Source organism: Oncorhynchus nerka, linkage group LG25 (genome assembly GCF_034236695.1).
Source record: "Oncorhynchus nerka isolate Pitt River linkage group LG25, Oner_Uvic_2.0, whole genome shotgun sequence".
NCBI lineage: Eukaryota > Metazoa > Chordata > Actinopteri > Salmoniformes > Salmonidae > Oncorhynchus > Oncorhynchus nerka.
Genome location: NC_088420.1, coordinates 10,163,900 through 10,184,691, shown reverse-complemented (window position 1 = coordinate 10,184,691; position 20,792 = coordinate 10,163,900). Strand labels below are relative to the sequence as shown.

The 20,792-nt window shown below is 46.0% G+C and overlaps 1 protein-coding gene across 3 annotated transcripts in view; it reads left to right on the top strand.

Annotated features, from left to right (window-relative positions):
• Positions 1 to 20,792, top strand: part of LOC115116877 (run domain Beclin-1-interacting and cysteine-rich domain-containing protein-like) — a 65,845-nt gene that overhangs the window by 23,601 nt on the left and 21,452 nt on the right. For 2 of the 3 annotated variants that reach the window (XM_065009525.1, XM_065009527.1), the window contains exons 5-11: positions 221 to 327; positions 672 to 891; positions 1,880 to 2,329; positions 8,886 to 8,933; positions 9,718 to 9,816; positions 13,727 to 13,845; positions 15,085 to 15,277. In XM_065009525.1, coding sequence (XP_064865597.1) covers positions 221 to 327; positions 672 to 891; positions 1,880 to 2,329; positions 8,886 to 8,933; positions 9,718 to 9,816; positions 13,727 to 13,845; positions 15,085 to 15,277 — 1,236 coding nt within the window. The remainder of the gene's footprint in view (positions 1 to 220; positions 328 to 671; positions 892 to 1,879; positions 2,330 to 8,885; positions 8,934 to 9,717; positions 9,817 to 13,726; positions 13,846 to 15,084; positions 15,278 to 20,792) is intronic. The other variant, XM_065009526.1, reaches the window with a different exon arrangement.

Here is a 20,792-nt window from a genome sequence, read left to right as displayed (position 1 = left end):
CATGTCTCTCTCTCTCTCTCTCTCTCTCCCCATGCCTCTCTCTCTCTCTCTCTCTCTCTCTCTCTCCCCCATGCCTCTCTCTCTCTCTCTCTCTCTCTCTCTCTCTCTCTCTCCCCATGCCTCTCTCTCTCTCTCTCTCTCTCTCTCTCTCTCTCTCTCCCATGCCTCTCTCTCTCTCTCTCTCTCTCTCTCTCTCCCCATGCCTCTCTCTCTCTCTCAGTGGAGGCCTTTCTGCTGAGTGAGCCCCATGTGACGGCCATGTTCCAGTGTCTGGAGGCCGTGGAGCAAAACAACCCCCGTCTGCTGGCCCTTGTCAACACAGTTAAGGTGACACACACACACACGCGTAGATATAGAGAGAGTTGAGCAGACACACCAATCATTCTCTCTCCCTGTCTCTGTGTGTTTGTTGGTGTCTCGGGCTCCTATCCCTGATATGCTCTTCAGTGGCTGATCTCTCTCTCTCCCCATGCCTCTCTCTCTCTCCCCATATGCCTCTCATTCCTTATGTCTTTTCCATTACCTCTCAGCTTTGCCAAAATGATTTCCTTTTTTCTCCATGTTTTTACTTGAATCTTCTTTCCCCTATACTTCATTTTCTGTGCCTGTATTCATATCTTATAGTACCTCTCTCTCTCCTCTAATCCACCTCCTCTCTCTTCCTCTCTCAGCTGTCCACTCTAATGTGCTCTCCGTACATGGAGGGCCTGTTGAAGAGTCAGAGTCTGGGTGTTCTGCCGGGGGGCGGCTGGAGGTCCGGGGAAGGTCAGGGTCCCCCCAGAGGGGAGCTCAACCACAGACTCACCACCTCCCAGTGCTCCCTCCCCCACCGAGACAGAGGACTCACGCCCAACAGTAATAACACAGGGGCCATCTCAGAGAGCAACTCAGGTGAGGGAGGAGTGAAGGGACATAGGGAGAGGGATAATGAGGTGGGGAGGGAGAGGGAAAGAAATAGGGGAGGGATGGTGAGAGGGGGAGAGAGAGGGGGAGAGAGGGGATGGTGAGAGGGGGGTAGAGGGAGGGAGGGAGAGAGGGGATGGTGAGAAGGGGGTAGAGAGGGGGACAGTGGAGGAGAGGGGGAGACTATATTGGAGCAACAGTTTGGAGGTTAGACTAGACATGTGCTCTGTGGCGGTAGGAAGTGTGCTGTTTAAGACCGCTGGGCCAGTAACTGAAAGTCCGAGCCGACTAGGTGAAAAATCTGCCGACGTGCCCCTGAGCAAGGCACTTAACCCTAATTGCTCCTGTAAACCACTGGGTAAGTGTAAAATGTAAATGTTTTTGCGTCATCATTACAATAGGTCAATGTCCACAATGAGTCACTCTGGTCCACAATGAGTCACTCTGGTCCACAATGAGTCACTCTGGTCCACAATGAGTCACTCTGGTCCACAATGAGTCACTCTGGTCCACAATGAGTCACTCTGGACCACAATGAGTCACTCTGGTGGTAAACCTACACGTTCCCCAACCAACCTGACAGAGCTTGAGAGAACAATGGAGAACAATGGGAGAAACTCCCCAAATACAGGTGTGCCAAGCTTTTAGTGTCATATCCAAGAAGACTCCAGGATATAATGGGTAGAAAAGGTGCTTCAACAAAGTATTGAGTTAAGGGCCTGAATACTTGTGAGATTTCAGTTTTTTAATTTTTTTTTTTATAAATGTGCAAAAAAAAAAGTTGTTGATTTGTCATTTATAGTGTGTTGGTTGAAGAGGGGGGAGGGGGGGGCAATTTAATACATTTTAGAAATAAGGCTTTAACCTAACAAACTGTGGAAAAAGTCAAGGGGTCTGAATACTTTCTGAAGGCACTAAATATAGAGTTATATTTCTAAGTCTGATTTAGCCCATACTGTTCTTGTTTCCCTTCTAGACTCCACTCCAGCCGCTAGGGCCTCGGGAGCCCCCTGGGGGTGCGTGGGGGGGTCCGAGGGAGATGGAGAAAGGGGCATGAGCCCCCCTCCCGGTCCCTCAGTGGTGGTCCCCTCCATCGCCCTGACAGAGCCCGCCCACTCCGACGCCCTAGACTCAGGCGAGGGCGACTACGACGACGGCCCCGAGTATCTGGCTATCGGTAACCTGGGGCATCGTAGTAATCGCCGCGACTCCCAAAGCTCCACCCCCGGTGGCGATCCTTGCGGCGGCGAATCGGATGGTGAGATTCAGGTCCAGTCCCCTGGAAGGAGCTCCTTGGCTTCGGTCCCACCTCCCACACCTCGAAGGTCATCCTTTTCAGAGGGTCAGAGAGAGCCGGGTCGTGGGGGCAGCAGAGGGCACGTCCGCTCAATGTCCGACACAGGGATCAACAGCAAACATAGACATGGTGAGCGTGTGTGTGTGTGTGTAGCAGGTGAGAGGCTAGGGTATGTTTTCTGAGCGTGAGAGCAAGCCTGTAAGTGTCTTTTATGTTGTTTTGGTGTGAATTGAAATGTTTAAAAAAAGTCATTCCGATGTGCTTGCATTGCATTAGCTGAATGTGTGTAAGACCAGTGTTTGTGTAAGAGTATGGCTATGCTGCATAGAGAGGGTCTGCATGCCTAGGGGGTGTGAATCACATCCTGCACATTTCTTGTCTCTCTGATGCTCAGTTACCACAGTGCCACTGCTTCTAAAGCTACCTGTCTCTCTGATGCTCAGTTACCACAGTGCCACTGCTTCTAAAACTACCTGTCTCTCTGATGCTCAGTTACCACAGTGCCACTGCTTCTAAAACTACCTGTCTCTCTGATGCTCAGTTACCACAGTGCCACTGCTTCTAAAACTACCTGTCTCTCTGATGCTCAAACTGCCACCTGTCTCTCTGATGCTCAGTTACCACAGTGCCACTGCTTCTAAAACTACCTGTCTCTCTGATGCTCAGTTACCACAGTGCCACTGCTTCTAAAACTACCTGTCTCTCTGATGCTCAGTTACCACAGTGCCACTGCTTCTAAAACTACCTGTCTCTCTGATGCTCAGTTACCACAGTGCCACTGCTTCTAAAACTACCTGTCTCTCTGATGCTCAGTTACCACAGTGCCACTGCTTCTAAAACTACCTGTCTCTCTGATGCTCAGTTACCACAGTGCCACTGCTTCTAAAACTACCTGTCTCTCTGATGCTCAGTTACCACAGTGCCACTGCTTCTAAAACTACCTGTCTCTCTGATGCTCAGTTACCACAGTGCCACTGCTTCTAAAACTACCACAGTGCCACTGCTTCTAAAACTACCTGTCTCTCTGATGCTCAGTTACCACAGTGCCACTGCTTCTAAAACTACCTGTCTCTCTGATGCTCAGTTACCACAGTGCCACTGCTTCTAAAACTACCTGTCTCTCTGATGCTCAGTTACCACAGTGCCACTGCTTCTAAAACTACTTTACTTTACCCTCATCCTCTATTTTCACACTGCTAACCGCTCTCCTCTCAATTCAAATCAACGGGCTTGATTGTCATTGGAACACGTATTTACATTATGAAAGTAAATCGAATAGGCAATAAAGAATTTGTAAATTAACAAGGGGAACCCTCAAAAGTTTTTGAAGAATATAATAGACATTTCAAATGTTATATTATTGGCTTTGTACAGTGTTGTAACAATGTGCAAGTAGTTGAAGTACAAAAGGGAAAATAAATAAACAGAAAGACATATCAATGGTGCAACCAGTGCTGGTAAAACCCCTGGATCATTGTTATTCTAACTTCCGCGACTCATATAAGTCCCTCCCCCGCCCTCCTTTCGGAAAAGCTGACCACGACTCCATTTTGTTGCTTCCAGCCTATAGACAGAAACTGAAACAGGAAGCTCCCGCGCTGAGGTCTGTTCAATGCTGGTCCGACCAATCTGATTCCACGCTTCAAGACTGCTTCCATCACGTGGACTGGGATATGTGTCAAACAACAACATTGACGAATACGCTGATTCGGTGAGTGAGTTTATTAGCAAGTGCATCGGCGACGTTGTACCCACAGCAACTATTAAAACATTTCCAAACCAGAAACCGTGGATTGATTGCAGCATTCGCGCGAAACTGAAAGCGCGAACCACTGCTTTTAACCAGGGCAAGGTGACCGGAAACATGACCGAATACAAACAGTGTAACTATTCCCTCCACAAGGCAATCAAACAAGCTAAGCGTCGGTATAGAGACAAAGTAGAGTCGCAATTCAACCGCTCAGACACGAGAGGTATGTGGCAGGGTCTACAGTCAATCACGGATTACAAAAAGAAAACCAGCCCCGTCGCGGACCAAGATGTCTTGCTTCCAGACAGACTAAATAACTTCTTTGCTCGCTTTGAGGACAATACAGTGCCACTGACACGACCCGCTACCAAAACCTGCAGACTCTCCTGCACTGCAGCTGACGTAAGTAAAACATTTAAACGTGTTAACCCTCGCAAGGCTGCAGGCCCAGACGGCATCCCTAGCCACATCCTCAGCGCATGCGCAGACCAGTTGGCTGGTGTGTTTACGGACATATTCAATCAAACCTTATCCCAGTCTGCTGTCCCTACATGCTTCAAAAGGGCCACCATTGTTCCTGTTCCCAAGAAAGCTAAGGTAACTGAGCTAAACGATTACCGCCCCGTAGCACTCACTTCCGTCATAATGAAGTTCTTTGAGAGTCTAGTCAAGAACCATATCACCTCCACCCTACCTGACACCCTAGACCCACTCCAATTTGCTTAACGCCCCAATAGGTCCACAGACGACGCAATTTCAACCACACTGCCCTAACCCATCTGGGCAAGAGGAATACCTATGTGAGAATGCTGTTCATCGACAACAGCTCAGCATTTAATACCATCGTACCCTCAAAACTCGTCATCAAGCTCCAGACCCTGGGTCTCGACCCCGCCCTGTGCAACTGGGTACTGGACTTCCTGACGGGCCACCCCAGGTGGTGAGGGTAGGTAACATCTCCACCCCGCTGATCTCCACACATCACGGACAAACTGAATTGGTCCACCCACACAGACAGCGTTGTGCTGCGCCTCTTCAACCTCAGGAGGCTGAAGAAATTCTGGCTTCTCACCAAAAGCACTCACAAACTTCTACAGATGCACAATCGAGAGCATCCTGTCGGGCTGTATCACCGCCTGGTACGGCAACTGCTCCGCCCACAACCGTAATGCTCTCCAGAGGGTAGTGAGGTTTGCACAACGCATCACTGGGGGCAAACTACCTGCCCTCGAGGACACTTACACCACCCGATGTTACAGGAAGGCCATAAAGATCATCAAGGACAACAACCACCCGAGCCACTGCCTGTTCACCCCGCTATCATCCAGAAGGCGAGGTCAGTACAGGTGCATCAAAGCTGGGACCGATAAACTGAAAAACAGCTTCTATCTCAAGGCCATCAGACTGTTAAACAGCCACCACTAACATTGAGTGGCTGCTGCCAACATACTGACTCAACTCCAGCTCACTTTAATAATGGAAATTGATGGAAAAAATGTATCACTAGCCACTTTAAACAATGCCACTTAATGTTTACATACCCTACATTACTCATCTCATATGAATATACTGTACTCGATACCATCTACTGCATCTTGCCTATGCCTTTCTGTACCATCACTCATTCATATCTTTATGTACATATTCTTTATCCCTTTACACTTGTGTGTGTATAAGGTAGTAGATGTGGAATTGTTAGCTAGATTACTCGTTGGTTACTACTGCATTGTCGGAACTAGAAGCACAAGCATTTCGCTACACTCGCATTAACATCTGCTAACCATGTGACAAATCAATTTTGATTTGATAGGTGGTATTTACAATGTTGTTTGTGTTCCACTGGTTGCCCTTTTCTCATGGCAACCGGCCAGCCACACATCTTTCTGCTGTGACGGCACTCTGCGGTATTTCACCTAACAGATATGGGAGTTTTTCAATGTTTGATTTGTTTTCAAATTCTTTGGGTCTGTGTGATCTGTGGGAAATATGTGTCTCTGTATTCGTACATATGGCAGGAGGTTAGGAAGTGCAGCTCAGTTTCCACCTCATTTTGTGGGCAGTGTGCACATAGGCAGACCTGGCTCTCGAGAAGACCGGCTATGGCGGCTCTGTTACCCAGTCAAAGATTTTCTTCATTTTGGGTCAGTCACAGTGGTCAGGTATTCTGCTGCTGTGTACTCTCTGTTTAGGGCCAAATAGCATTCTAGTTTGCTCTTTGTTTTTTTTGTTAATTACTTGACACATGGGAAAGAATGATTTTTTTGCTTTGGTTGGGTCTAAATGTGTTTCTGTCCTGGGGCTCTGTGGGGTCCGTTTCCTTTTGATGGCATAGAAGGCCCTTGTTTTGTCTCTCAGGTCCTTCACAGCCTTGTGGACGTTTCCTTTTGGTGCTAATGTTTAGGCAGAGGTAGGTGTCCTTCTTTGTGTGCTCTTAGGGCAAAGGTGTCTAGATAAAATTATATTTGTTGGCTTGGCTACTGGACCTTTTTTGGAACATCATTATTTTTGTCTTACTAGGTCTGACTGAATCTGTGCAGAAGATCTAGGTGCTGCTGTAGGCCCTCCTTGGTTAGGGACAGAAGTACCAGGTAGTCTGCAAACAGTAGACATTTGATTTTGGAGTCTAGCAGTGTGAGGCCGGGTGATGCAGACTGTTCTAATCCCCTCGCCAATTCATGGATATATATGTTGAAGAGGGTGGGGCTCAAGCTGCATCCCTGCCTCACTCCACGGCCCTGAGGAAATAAATCTGTGTTTATTGCACATTTTAACTTTACACTTGTTCTTTGTGTACATTCATTTTGTTTTTCCACCATTAATTTATATAGCAGACCCTTTCGAGTCAAAAGCTTTTTTGATATCATCAAAGCATGAGAAGACTGCTTCTTTTTTTGTTCGTTTGTCAACAAGGGTGTGCAGGGTGTGTGTCGTCGGAAAGATTCCTAAATCTTGGACAACCGCTTTTGTTTCACCACTCCTCAAGGGAGGTGATGGTAGTGAGTTGGATAATTACCGGCCCATCTCTAAGCTCTCCTGTTTGGCTAAACTCCTCGAGTCATTGGTGAATAGGCAACTACAATCTTCTTTAACTGTTAACAATACTCTTTCTAGTAATCAATCTGGCTTTAGACCTAAACACAGTACTATTACGGCCACTGTACGTGTTGTAAATGATATTACTAATGCCCTTGATAATAGAAAGTACTGTGCCGCCTTGTTCATAGGTTTATCTACAGCTTTTGACACTGTGGACCATGCGATACTTTTGGGAAAGCTGTCGTCGTTAGGACTGGGATCGGATGCCTGTCGTTTGGTTTCATGACTATCTTAAGGATAGAAGTCAGGCTGTTAGTCGACAGCATCCAGTCAGAGCCATTAGAGTTGGGTATGGCTGCCTTTTCCTGTTTACGCTCCTCGCCTATGGAATAAGCCTGCAGACTAAACTTAGACTTGAGACTCTTGTCCCCCTGTTGCTCATTTTATTTTATTTTTATTTTTGTATTGCTTGTAACTGTTTTGGTAATGCAAGTTATTGTGCTGTTAGTGGAATAACCTGTTAGGGGAATAACCTGTTAGTGGGAATAACCTGTTAGTGGGAATAACCTGTTAGGGGGAAATAACCTGTTAGTGGGAATAACCTGTTAGTGGGAATAACCTGTTAGGGGGAATAGAATAACCTGTTAGGGGGAATAACCTGTTAGGGGGAATAACCTGTTAGGGGGAATAACCTGTTAGGGGGAATAACCTGTTAGGGGGAATAACCTGTTAGGGGGAAATAACCTGTTAGGGGGAAATAACCTGTTAGTGGGAATAACCTGTTAGGGGGAAATAACCTGTTAGGGGGAAATAACCTGTTAGGGGGAAATAACCTGTTAGGGGGAAATAACCTGTTAGGGGGAAATAACCTAAATGTGTAAATGTAATCTGTTGCAGTATTTTTTTTGTGTTATCTGTGATGGTTTTGTTCGTCTTGTGTAGTTTTTAAAATCATTGTACCTAAACTGTATGTGTGTAAACATGTATACACAGGGCCCAGCTGTAAAAGAGACCTTGGTCTCAGGCTGTGATCCTTGTTGAAATAAAGGTGGTATAATAATAATAATAATACTAACAATAACAACAACAATAATAACAATAATAACACCACAGGCCTTTTGGAGGGTTTGCATTTGGTCCTGTAGCTCATCCAATGTAATTGGAGAATCCAGTGGCTTCTGGTTGTCTTTAATAGCTGATCATTTAGTAGATGATCAGGTATATGTTTTGACTGTTATATGGCTGAAAAGATTGGAGAAGTGGTTTATCCCATACACCTCCATTTTGGATAAATACCTCTCCGTGTTTGTTTAGTGTGTTCTAAATTACCCAGAAGTGCTTTGATTCGATGGATTCTTCAATCACAATGAGATGTTTTCTGTCATGCTGTTCCTTCCTTCCATATATAACATGTCTTTAATAGGGGCGGCAGGGTGGCCTAGTGGTTAGAGCGTTGGACTAGTAACCGGAAGGTTGCGAGTTCAAACCCCCGAGCTGACAAGGTACAAATCTGTCGTTCTGCCCCTGAACAGGCAGTTAACCCCACTGTTCCTAAGCCGTCATTGAAAATAAGAATGTGTTCTTAACTGACTTGCCTGGTTAAATATATATATATTTTTTAAGTATGCAGTTTGCTCGTCTTTGATGCCTCACGGTTGATTAGTGCTCCATTCAAGTAGATTGTGATCTGATAGGGCCGTCGGGGGGCTGACTGAATGCTCCAAGAGACTTTGGGTTGAGGTCGGTTATCATTTTATTACTGAAGACTTTGTTTTCTCTACAGGTACTACTGCCAAGAGATGAGCATCTCTCTCCTCCTTCTCTTGTGCTCTCTCTTTCTCTCTGCTTTGTGGTAATTTTTTCTCTCTCTCCCTGTCTCTCTTCCTTGTCTGCGTGAAGGAGGGGGCCACAGGAAAATCAGCGTTATAATAGAGGATCCTGTAGCAGGTTGGCAGTGCAGTTCTTCTGCGCTCCATCACTTCCTGTTCCTCTCTCCCTTTCCCTGCCCCTCCGCATGCCTTCTTCCCCTCTCACCTGGCCTTGCCTCTAGTTCTTCATCTGTGCAGTTGTTTTCTTGGTTGTTGTTTTGGATCTTAATTTGACCAAAACAACAACAAGACGCTAGGCCAAAACAGCTTTGTGTTTTCACTGTTGGTTGGTGCACCTTACTTTTATTACATTGTGATGTTTTGATGTTTTCTTTTTGGTCATTCATTGAATGCGTCATAATTTTACTATCAATTTACTATCAATTGTTTCCTTTTCTCTGTTAATGCTTTCTGTGGCCAGTTTAACTTGACATTTATTAGTTAAGAATTTGGCCAGAATCATTGTACACAATTGTATCATCACAATATTTGCTCTGGATTTGCAGAGAGTACACCACATGCACGCAAATGTTTAATGTTTAAAACTTTATATTTGATAGATTATTACCCTGTGATGTCATTTACCTAGCTGATAACAAAACATTGAAGTTTTAATTCATACATTTACTTTTCAATATATCCTTTGTGGGTGTCTTAATTGAGCATGTCTCAAAATGGAAGGTAAAGTTGAAATCCCTATTTACTGACACAATCGATCAGTTACCAGTCTGTTAGCTACATTTAACATGTTGAATACAGAACCAGTCAGGAAAAACAGGCTATTTGTTGGCACTTGATGATAAGACACTAATCTAATGTCCGTTCTGTGGTCAATCTAACGTCAGCTGTGTGTTCTGTGTCAGAATCATTGGTTGCGGAGGACTGTCGTTTGGAGGACTACAGCCCTTTTTCCCTTGGCAGCAGTGATGGCAGTACACCCAGTTCCCTCTATATGGAGTCTAGTGAGTAGACTGGTTCGAACATTAGAACTACCTAGCTGTGTAGTGAGTAGACTGGTCCTAACACTAAAACTACCTGCAGTTGAAGTCAGAAGTTTACATGCACTAAAAGTAATTCAAACTTGTTTTTCAACCACTCCACAAATGTCTTGAAAGTATTCACACCCCTTGACTTTTTCCAGTTGTGTTACAGCCTGAATTTAAAATGGAGTCAATTGAGATTTTGTGTCACTGGCCTACACACAATAGCACATAATGTCAAAGTGGAATTATGTTTTTAGATATTTTTACTAATTAATTTACAATTTAAAGCTGAGTCAATTAGTATTCAATCCCTTTGTAAAAATGTGAAAATGTGTCTAATAAGTGTCGTGGACTGACTCTGTGTGCAGTAATAGTGTTTAACATGATTTTTGAATGACTACATCATCTCTGTACCCCAACACATACAAATATCAGTCGAGCGGTGAATTTCAAACACACATTCAACAGGAAAGACCAGGGAGGTTTTCCAATGCCTCGCAAAGGAGTGCACGTAATTGTTCAAAAAACTAACAAAAACACGAAATATCGCTTTGGGCATGGTGAGGTTATTAATTACACTTTGAATGGTGTATCAATACACCCAGTCACTACAGAGATAAAGGGTTGTAGCTTAGTTGCCGGAGAGGAAGGAAACCATTCAGGGATTTCACCATGAGGCTAATGTTGACTTTAAAACATTGTAGTTACTCCACAATACTAACCTAAATGACAGTGTGAAAAGAAGGAAGCTGGTACAGAATAAAAATATTCAAAAACATCCATCCTGTTTGCAATAAGGTACTCAAGTAAAACTGTAAAAAATGTGACAAAGAAATGACCTTTTATGTCATGAATACAAAGCGTTATGTTTGGGGCACATACAACACATCACTGTGTACCACTTCATATTTTCAAACATGGTGGTGGCTGCATCATGTTATGGGTATGCTTGTGTAACAGTTTTGCTTGTGTAACAGTTCTGCTTCTGTCTCCTGGGCTTGAACCAGGGACCCCTGAACACATCGACAACAGGTCACCCTTGAAGCATCGTTGCCCTTGCAGAGCAAGGGATAGTACTTAAAGTTCTCAGAGTGAGTGACGTCACCGATTGAAACGCTACTAGCGCGTCCCGCTAACTAGCTAGCCATTTCATACCAGTTACACTTGTCAAGGACTAGGGAGTTATTTTTTTGTTGAATGAAAATAAACGGAATAGAGCTAAGCACAGCAAAAATCCTAGAGGAAAACCTGGTTGTCTGCTGTCCAACAGACACTGGGAGACAAAAGAACCTTTCAGCAGGACAATAAGCTAAAACAAATGGTCAAATATACACGGTTGATTACCAAGATGACATTGAATGATCCTGAGTGGACGAGTTTCAGTTTAGACTTAAATCGGCATGAAAATCTATGATAACTTGCATATGGCAGTCTAGCAATGATCAACAACCAACTTAATCGAGCTTGAAGAATTAAAATAATATTGTGTAATACAGGTGTGGAAAGCTCTTAGAGACTTACCCAGAACGACTCACAGCTGTAATCACTCTTAGAGACTTACCCAGAAAGACTCACAGCTGTAATCACTCTTAGAGACTTACCCAGAAAGACTCACAGCTGTAATCACTCTTAGAGACTTACCCAGAAAGACTCACAGCTGTAATCACTCTTAGAGACTTACCCAGAAAGACTCACAGCTGTAATCACTCTTAGCGAATCACTTACCCAGAAAGACTCACAGCTGTAATCACTCTTAGAGACTTACCCAGAAAGACTCACAGCTGTAATCACTCTTAGAGACTTACCCAGAAAGACTCACAGCTGTAATCACTCTTAGAGACTTACCCAGAAAGACTCACAGCTGTAATCACTCTTAGAGACTTACCCAGAAAGACTCACAGCTGTAATCGCTCTTAGAGACTTACCCAGAAAGACTCACAGCTGTAATCACTCTTAGAGACTTACCCAGAAAGACTCACAGCTGTAATCACTCTTAGCGACTTACCCAGAAAGACTCACAGCTGTAATTGCTGCCAAAGGTGTTTTCTACAAACTATTAACTGAGGTGTGAATACTTATGTAAATGAAAGATTTCTGTATTTTATTTTCAATATATTTTCATATTTCAAAAAACCTGTTTTGACTGTCATTATGGGGTATTATGTGTTTCTGGGTGATTCAGGCTGTAACACAACAACATGTGGAACAAGGCAAGGGGGAGTCTCATACACCAGCAGCTTCAAGATTAAACAGAGTGGTTTGTGTGTGTGACTCTCTCTCTGTGTGTGTGTGACTCTCTCTCTGTGTGTGTGTGACTCTCTCTCTGTGTGTGTGTGACTCTCTCTCTGTGTGTGTGTGACTCTCTGTGTGTGTGTGACTCTCTCTCTGTGTGTGTGTGTGTGTGACTCTCTGTGTGTGTGTGTGACTCTCTGTGTGTGTGTGTGTGACTCTCTGTGTGTGTGTGTGAGACTCTCTGTGTGTGTGTGTGTGTGTGACTCTCTCTGTGTGTGTGTGTGACTCTCTGTGTGTGTGTGTGTGTGTGTGTGTGACTCTCTCTCTGTGTGTGTGTGTGTGACTCTCTCTCTGTGTGTGTGTGTGTGTGTCTCTCTCTCTGTGTGTGTGTGTCTCTCTCTCTGTGTGTGTGTGTCTCTCTCGCTGTGTGTGTGTGTCTCTCTCGCTGTGTGTGTGTGTCTCTCTCGCTGTGTGTGTGTGTCTCTCTGTGTGTGTGTGTCTCTCTCGCTGTGTGTGTGTGTCTCTCTCGCTGTGTGTGTGTCTCTCTCGCTGCGTGTGTGTGTCTTGCTGCGTGTGTGTGTGTGACTCTCTGTGTGTGTGTGACTCTGTGTGTGTGTGACTCTCTGTGTGTGTGTGTGACTCTCTCTCTGCGTGCGTGTGACTCTCTCTCTCTGTGTGTGTGTGTCTCTCTCGCTGCGTGTGTGTGTCTTGCTGCGTATGTGTGTGTGACTCTCTGTGTGTGTGAGACTCTCTGTGTGTGTGTGACTCTCTCTCTGTGTGTGTGTGTCTTGCTGCGTGTGTGTGTGTCTCTCTCGCTGCGTGTGTGTGTCTTGCTGCGTGTGTGTGTGTGACTCTCTGTGTGTGTGTGTGTCTGTGTGTGTGTGTCTCTCTGTGTGTGTGTGTGTGTGTCTTGCTGCGTGCGTGTGTCTCTCTCGCTGCGTGTGTGTGTGTCTTGCTGCGTGCGTGTGTCTCTCTCGCTGCGTGTGTGTGTCTTGCTGCGTGCGTGTGTCTCTCTCGCTGTGTGTGTGTGTGTCTCTGTGTGTGTGTGTGAGACTCTCTCGCTGCGTGTGTGTGTCTCTCTGTTCTGTGTGTGTGTGTCTTGCTGCGTGCGTGTGCTGACCTGGAGAAGGTGAGCCTTGGGGAGGGTTCTCTCTCAGCTGTTCTTTATTCAAGTGGTAGTGTGTCTTTAGCTTTTGAAAATGAGGTGTGTGTGTGTCTTGTGGTTTTAGTGTGTGTGGCCTCAGACACGACTCTCTGTGCACTTGATGTGTGTGTTCATTACAAATCAGAAACGTCTAACACATCATTGTGCGTGTGTGTGTCTTGCTGCGTGCACTGGTGTTTATAAGTGTCTTGCTGCGTGCGTGTCTGGTACTCTTTATAAGCTGCGTGTGTTTATGTGTTGTGTGTGTGTGTAAATAAATATGTGTGTCCCATTCTTTTGCTGCGTGCGTGTGTCTCTCTGTGGTCCTGGAATTCTCTCCTGCTGTGTGTGTGTGTGTGTGTGTGTGGCCAGCTGTTTTTAGCGTGTTTGTGTTGCTTGTTGTGTGTGTTTTATATTTTTTGTTTCATGTGTTAGTGTGTAAGTGTCTTGCTATTGGACGTCTCGTCTGTCTATCTCAATCTGCTGCGTGTGGTCTAACTGTGTTAAACACAGACGGCTCCCAGTACAGCAGTGTTCCAGACTGCATGTTCCGGAAGCCGTTGGAGGGACAGAGCCTCATCAGCTACCTGTCAGAGCAGGACTTCGGCAGCTGTGCTGACCTGGAGAAGGAGCCTCATCAGCTACCTGTCAGAGCAGGTAGTAGTTTATCTTTAGCTTTTGAAAATGCAGCTTATTACCCTGCTGACCTGGAGAAGGTAAAACAAAGCCTTGGGAGGGTTCATAAAACCCGGCTTTTACCTCACTTTTATTGGACATGCAGATGATACTGTTCTTTATTCAAGTGGTAGTAGTTTATCTTTAGCTTTTGAAAATGAGGTAATAAGGCTTGTTTTTCTTTGGAGACCAGGAAGGAGCTGGTACGATGTACATTACTGTCGGTTTTAGATTTGAGTGATTATATATATATATGCAGGCCTCAGACACGACCCTGAGAGCACTTGATTCAGTGTATCATGCAGCTCTCAGGTTCATTACAAATCAGAAACGTCTAACACATCATTGTGATCTCTACAGCGCTGTTGGCTGGTCGTCATTGAACTTGCGTAGACTTAAACACTGGTATACACTGGTTTATAAGGCCATATTGTAGGCTTAAACACTGGTATACACTGGTTTATAAGGCCATTGTTGTGGTATACCTCTGTTTATAAGGCTAAACACTGGTAGCACACTGGTTTATAAGGCCATATTGTAGGTTTAAACACTGGTATACTCTGATTTATGAGGCCATGTTGGGTAAAATGCCATTTTATCTCTGTTCTTTTTTAGTCAGGTCAGTAAATAAATATACATTACGGTCCCATTCTGATTTGCTTCTAGCAGTACCAAAAATTAGAACAGGTCATGGTAGAAATAGTTTTAGTTACTTAACTCTGTGGTCCTGGAATTCTCTCCTGAACATTTTAAAATGTGATCTAGTTTCGTTGGTGGAGTTTAAACACTTGATCGATGTATATATCATAGAAGAGTGTAATTGTTTTTAGGCCAGCTGTTTTTAGTCGAGATGTTTGTGTGAATGTCATATGTAATTGTTGTTCTGTTTGTTTTATATTTTTGTTTCATGTTGTTAGTGTATGTAAGTTGTTTCCCCCTGCTGCTATTGGACCAGGTCTCTCTTGGAAAAAAGATACTATCTCAATGAGAATAATCTGTATAAATAACATTTAAATATATATATATTTATTTTTTATTTTTTATTTATTTATAATAATTTTTTAAAATGTAAATTGTGCACCTCCCCAACTGTGTTAAACCAGTCAACTTCAAGTTAGGGCAGAAGGGAGCGTCCATACTAAAGTGTTACAACAAGGCCTCACTCTCCTCCGGCCATGTGCATCTCATTCCAGGAGAACGCCCACTTCAGCATCTCGGAGTCTCTGATCGCAGCCATCGAGCTGATGAAGTGCAACCTGCGGCGGCGGGTGGTGGTGGAGGACGAGGAGGAGGGTGACGACAGTGACTCAGAGATCCGGCAGCTCAAACAGAAGATCCGGCTGCGTAGACGCCAGATCCAGCGGACCCGCCTGCCTCCCTCACAGCGCTGTAAGAGCCGACACATGGGTCAGACGTACACCTGCACGGACACACACACACACACACACACACACACGCTAGAGCTGGGACGATAAACTCAAAATTACCCACACCGTCTTTCTCTTACTGAAGCATTTTGCTTAAGTGTGTACATTTTCTGTGATTTTTGCTACATAACGTTCCTGTAGATTGTTCTAGAACCATTAATTTCGGTCAACAGTTAATAGCCTATGCATTATGTTGATTCCTGTTATGAAAGTGTCTGCATGTCTCTGTTCTGCTGCTGTTTGATCGAGCCTCTCACTACCTCTCACTACCATCGAGCCTCTCACTACCTCTCACTACCATCGAGCCTCTCACTGCCTCTCACTACCATCGAGCCTCTCACTGCCTCTCACTACCATCGAGCCTCTCACTGCCTCTCACTACCATCGAGCCTCTCACTGCCTCTCACTACCATCGAGCGAGCCTCTCACTGCCTCTCACTACCATCGAGCCTCTCACTGCCTCTCACTACCATCGAGCCTCTCACTGCCTCTCACTACCATCGAGCCTCTCACTGCCTCTCACTACCATCGAGCCTCTCACTGCCTCTCACTACCATCGAGCCTCTCACTGCCTCTCACTACCATCGAGCCTCTCACTGCCTCTCACTACCATCGAGCCTCTCACTGCCTCTCACTACCATCGAGCCTCTCACTACCATCGAGCCTCTCACTGCCTCTCACTACCATCGAGCCTCTCACTGCCTCTCACTACCATCGAGCCTCTCACTGCCTCTCACTACCATCGAGCCTCTCACTGCCTCTCACTACCATCGAGCCTCTCACTACCATCGAGCCTCTCACTGCCTCTCACTACCATCGAGCCTCTCACTACCGTCGAGCCTCTCACTGCCTCTCACTACCGTCGAGCCTCTCTCTACCTCTCACTACCGTCGAGCCTCTCTCTACCTCTCACTACCATCGAGCCTCTCACTACCATCGAGCCTCTCACTGCCTCTCACTACCATCGAGCCTCTCACTATCTCTCACTACCGTCGAGCCTCTCACTGCCTCTCACTACCGTCGAGCCTCTCTCTACCTCTCACTACCGTCGAGCCTCTCTCTACCTCTCACTACTATCGAGCGAGCCTCTCACTGCCTCTCACTACTATCGAGCCTCTCACTGCCTCTCACTACTATCGAGCCTCTCACTATCTCTCACTACCATCGAGCCTCTCACTATCTCTCACTACCATCGAGCCTCTCACTATCTCTCACTACCATCGAGCCTCTCACTATCTCTCACTACCATCGAGCCTCTCACTATCTCTCACTACCATCGAGCCTCTCACTATCTCTCACTACCATCGAGCCTCTCACTACCGTCGAGCCTCCCACTGCCGTCGAGCCTCTCTACCTCTCACTACCGTCGAGCCTCTCTACCTCTCACTACCGTCGAGCCTCTCTCTACCTCTCACTACCGTCGAGCCTCTCTCTACCTCTCACTACCGTCGAGCCTCTCTGCTCTCACTGCTCTCACTACCGAGCCTCTCAGCCTCTCTCACTACCGTCGAGCCTCTCTCACTACCGTCGAGCCTCTCTCTACCTCTCACTACCGTCGAGCCTCTCTCTACCTCTCACTACCGTCGAGCCTCTCTCTACCTCTCACTACCGTCGAGCCTCTCTCTACCTCTCACTACCGTCGAGCCTCTCACTGCCTCTCACTACCGTCGAGCCTCTCACTGCCTCTCACTGCCTCTCACTACCGTCGAGCCTCTCTCACTGCCTCTCACTGCCTCTCACTACCGTCGAGCCTCTCACTGCCTCTCACTGCCTCTCACTACCGTCGAGCCTCACTACCGTCGAGCCTCTCACTACTCTCACTGCCTCTCACTACCATCGAGCCTCTCACTGCCTCTCACTACCGTCGAGCCTCTCACTACTCTCACTGCCTCTCACTACCGTCGAGCCTCTCACTACCGTCGAGTCTCACTACCGTCGAGCCTCTCTACCTCTCACTACCGTCGAGCCTCTCTCTACCTCTCACTACCGTCGAGCCTCTCTCTACCTCTCACTACCGTCGAGCCTCTCTCTACCTCTCACTACCGTCGAGCCTCTCTCTACCTCTCACTACCGTCGAGCCTCTCTCTACCTCTCACTACCTCTCACTACCGAGCCTCTCTCTACCTCTCACTCTCTCTACCTCTCACTACCGTCGAGCCTCTCTCTACCTCTCACTACCGTCGAGCCTCTCTCTACCTCTCACTACCGTCGAGCCTCTCACTACCGTCTCAGCCTCTCACTACCGTCGAGCCTCTCTCTACCTCTCACTACCGTCGAGCCTCTCTCTACCTCTCACTACCGTCGAGCCTCTCTCTACCGTCGAGCCTCTCTCTACCTCTCACTACCGTCGAGCCTCTCTCTACCTCTCACTACCGTCGAGCCTCTCTCTACCTCACTCTCTCTACCTCTCACTACCGTCGAGCCTCTCTCTACCTCTCACTACCGTCGAGCCTCTCACTGCCTCTCTCTACCGTCGAGCCTCTCTCTACCTCTCACTACTGTCGAGCCTCTCACTACCTCTCACTACTGTTGAGCCTTTCACTACGACGGCTATTCACAAACCGGGGTATGTGGGTATGCCGTCGAGGGTTATGCGCAAATGTGATTCACATTTTCAAACAGTCCATTTAGATTTTCCAACGAGGTTACACATTTGGGTCATGTTTTTTTTCTCTCGCCTGAGTAACCTTGTTTCACTGCCAAAAGTAAAATGAAACCATCTAGCGTTCAGCAAAATAACAACACAATGTCAAATACAGGTAGCCTAGTCAAATAATGAACATCCAATCACGTTAACGTTACTCTCTCGCAGGAAACCTTCACTGTTTGCGCAGACATTTAGAAATGAAACATGCCAATTTGAAAAATAAGCCACAGGAGTTTTTTGACCGATAAATAAGATGACTTTCGAGTAGTAAGACGTGTAAAAGCAACAGATGCCATTAATATGAAGGGGCTAGAAGCGCCTTATATGGTGAGCTACATGGTGGCTCTGACAGGCAAGCCCCATACTATTGTGGAGGACTTAAGTTTTCCTGCTGCCGCTTAGATGGCTCGGGGAATGCCTTCGTCAAACAACACTGTTTCACGACGCGTCAGTGACATGGCAGGAGATATTTTGAAACAATTACAGCATACAAGCCAGTGAATTTTATGTGTTACAGCTGGATGAGTCAACAGATGTGGCGGGCCTGGCACAGCTCCTGGTATGTCCGTTACGTTTATGGAGGGTCAATTGAGGAAGACATCCTCTTTTTGTATTTTATTTAACCTTTATTTAACTAGGCAAGTCACTTAAAAACAAATTCTTGTTTACAATGATGGCCTACACCGGACAATCCCGTACGGCGCTGGGCCAATTGTGCGGTCTTAAGACACTGTATTTCAGTGCAAGTGGCGTCACTACAGTCCCTGGTTCGAATCGAGGCGGTTTCACACGCGGCCGTGATTGGGTCCCATAGAGCGGCGCACAATTGGCCCAGCGTTGGCCGGGGTAGGCCGTCATTGTAAATAAGAATTTGTTCTTAACTGACTTGCCTAGTTAAACAAAGGTTTAAAAAAAAATACAGCCTTATATTTACCACCGCAAACCAATGTTGGCACGAAGACCGCACTCAACCAGCTGTATAAGGCCATAAGCAAACAAGAAAATGCTCATCCAGAAGTGGCACTCCTAGTGGCCGGGGACTTTAATGCAGGCAAACTTAAATCTGTTTTACCTCTTTTCTACCAGCATATCAAATGTGCAACAAGAGGAGAAGAAAAACTCTAGACCACCTTTGCTCCACACACAGAGACTCGTACAAAGCTCTCCCTCGCCCTCCGATTGGCAAATCTGACCGTAATTCTATCCTCCTATTTCCTGCTTACAAGCGAAAACGAAAGCAGGAAGTACCAGTGACTCACTCAATATAGAAGCGGTCAGATGATGCGGATGCTACGCTACAGGACTGTTTTGCTAGCACAGATTGGAATATGTTCCGGGATTAATCCAATGACATTGAGGAGTACACCACATCAGTCACTGGCTTCATCAATAAGTGCATTGACGATGTCTTCCCCACAGTGACCATACGCCCAACCTGAAGCCATGGATTACCCGCATCATCCGCACCTAGCTAAAGGCTAGAGCTGCAGCTTTCAAGGAGTGGGACACTAATCCCAACGCTTATAAGAAATCATGCTATGCCCTCAGACAAACCATCAAACAGGCAAAGCATCAATACATGACTGAGACTGAATCCTACTACACCGGTTGCGACGCTCGTCGCATGTGGCAGGGCATGAAAACGGTTACTGACTACAAAGGGGAAACCCAGCCGTGAGCTACCCAGTGACGCGAGCGTACCAGACGAGCTAAATGCCTTTTATGTTCGCTTCGAGGCAAGCGACTCTGAAGCATGGATGAGGGCACCAGCTGTTCTGCACGACTGTGTGATCACGCTCTCCATAGCTGATGTGAGTAAGTACCAGTGAAAGGCTGGTCATGGCTCATTTTTGTTATATTGTCTATACAATAGGCCATAATTGATTTTGGCCCATTAGGCATGGCATATTACCAAGTTCAAGGAGCTTTCCATTTTGATTGGGTTATTTTGCCTAAAAACCTTTAGGCCTACTTGTAAAACAATGTAATTTGTATTTCTAAGTCACAGCCTACAATGCATTCAGAAAGTATTCAGACCTCTTGACTTTTCCCACATTTTGTTACAGCCTTATTCTAAAATGAATGAAATACCATTTTTGTCCTCATCAATCTACACACACAATACCCCATAATTACAAATACATTTTTGCAAATGTATAAAAAATAAATAACCTACCTTATTTGCATAAATATTTAGACCCTTTGCTATGAGACTCCGTGCATCCTGTTTCACTTGATCATCCTTGATGTTTCTACAACTTGATTTTAGTCCACCTGTGGTAAGTTAAACTGATTTGGATATTATTTGTAATGGCACACACACGAAGTTCCGACAGTTGACAGTGCATGTCAGAGCAAAAAACCAAGCCATGAGGTCGAAGGAATTGTCCGTAGAGCTCTGAGACAGGATTGTGTCGAAGCCCAGATCTGGGGAAGGGTACCAAAACATTTCTGCAGCATTGAAGATCCCCAAGAACACAGTGGCCTCCATCATTCTTAAATGGATGAAGTTTGGAACCACCAAGAGTCATCCTAGACCTGGCCACCCCGCCAAACTGCGCAATCAGGGGAGAAGTGCCTTGGTCAGGGAGGTGACCAAAACCTGATGGTCACTCTGGCAGAGTTCCTCTATGGAGATGAGGGAACCTTCCAGAAGGACAACCATCTCTGCAGCGCTCCACCAATCAGGCCTTTATGGTAGTGACCAGACAGAAGCTACTCCTCGGTAAAAAGGCATGACAGCCCACTTGGACTTGCCAAAAGGAACCCAAAGGACTCTCAGGCCATGAGAAACATGATTCTCTGGTCTGATGAAACTAAAATGTTGGCC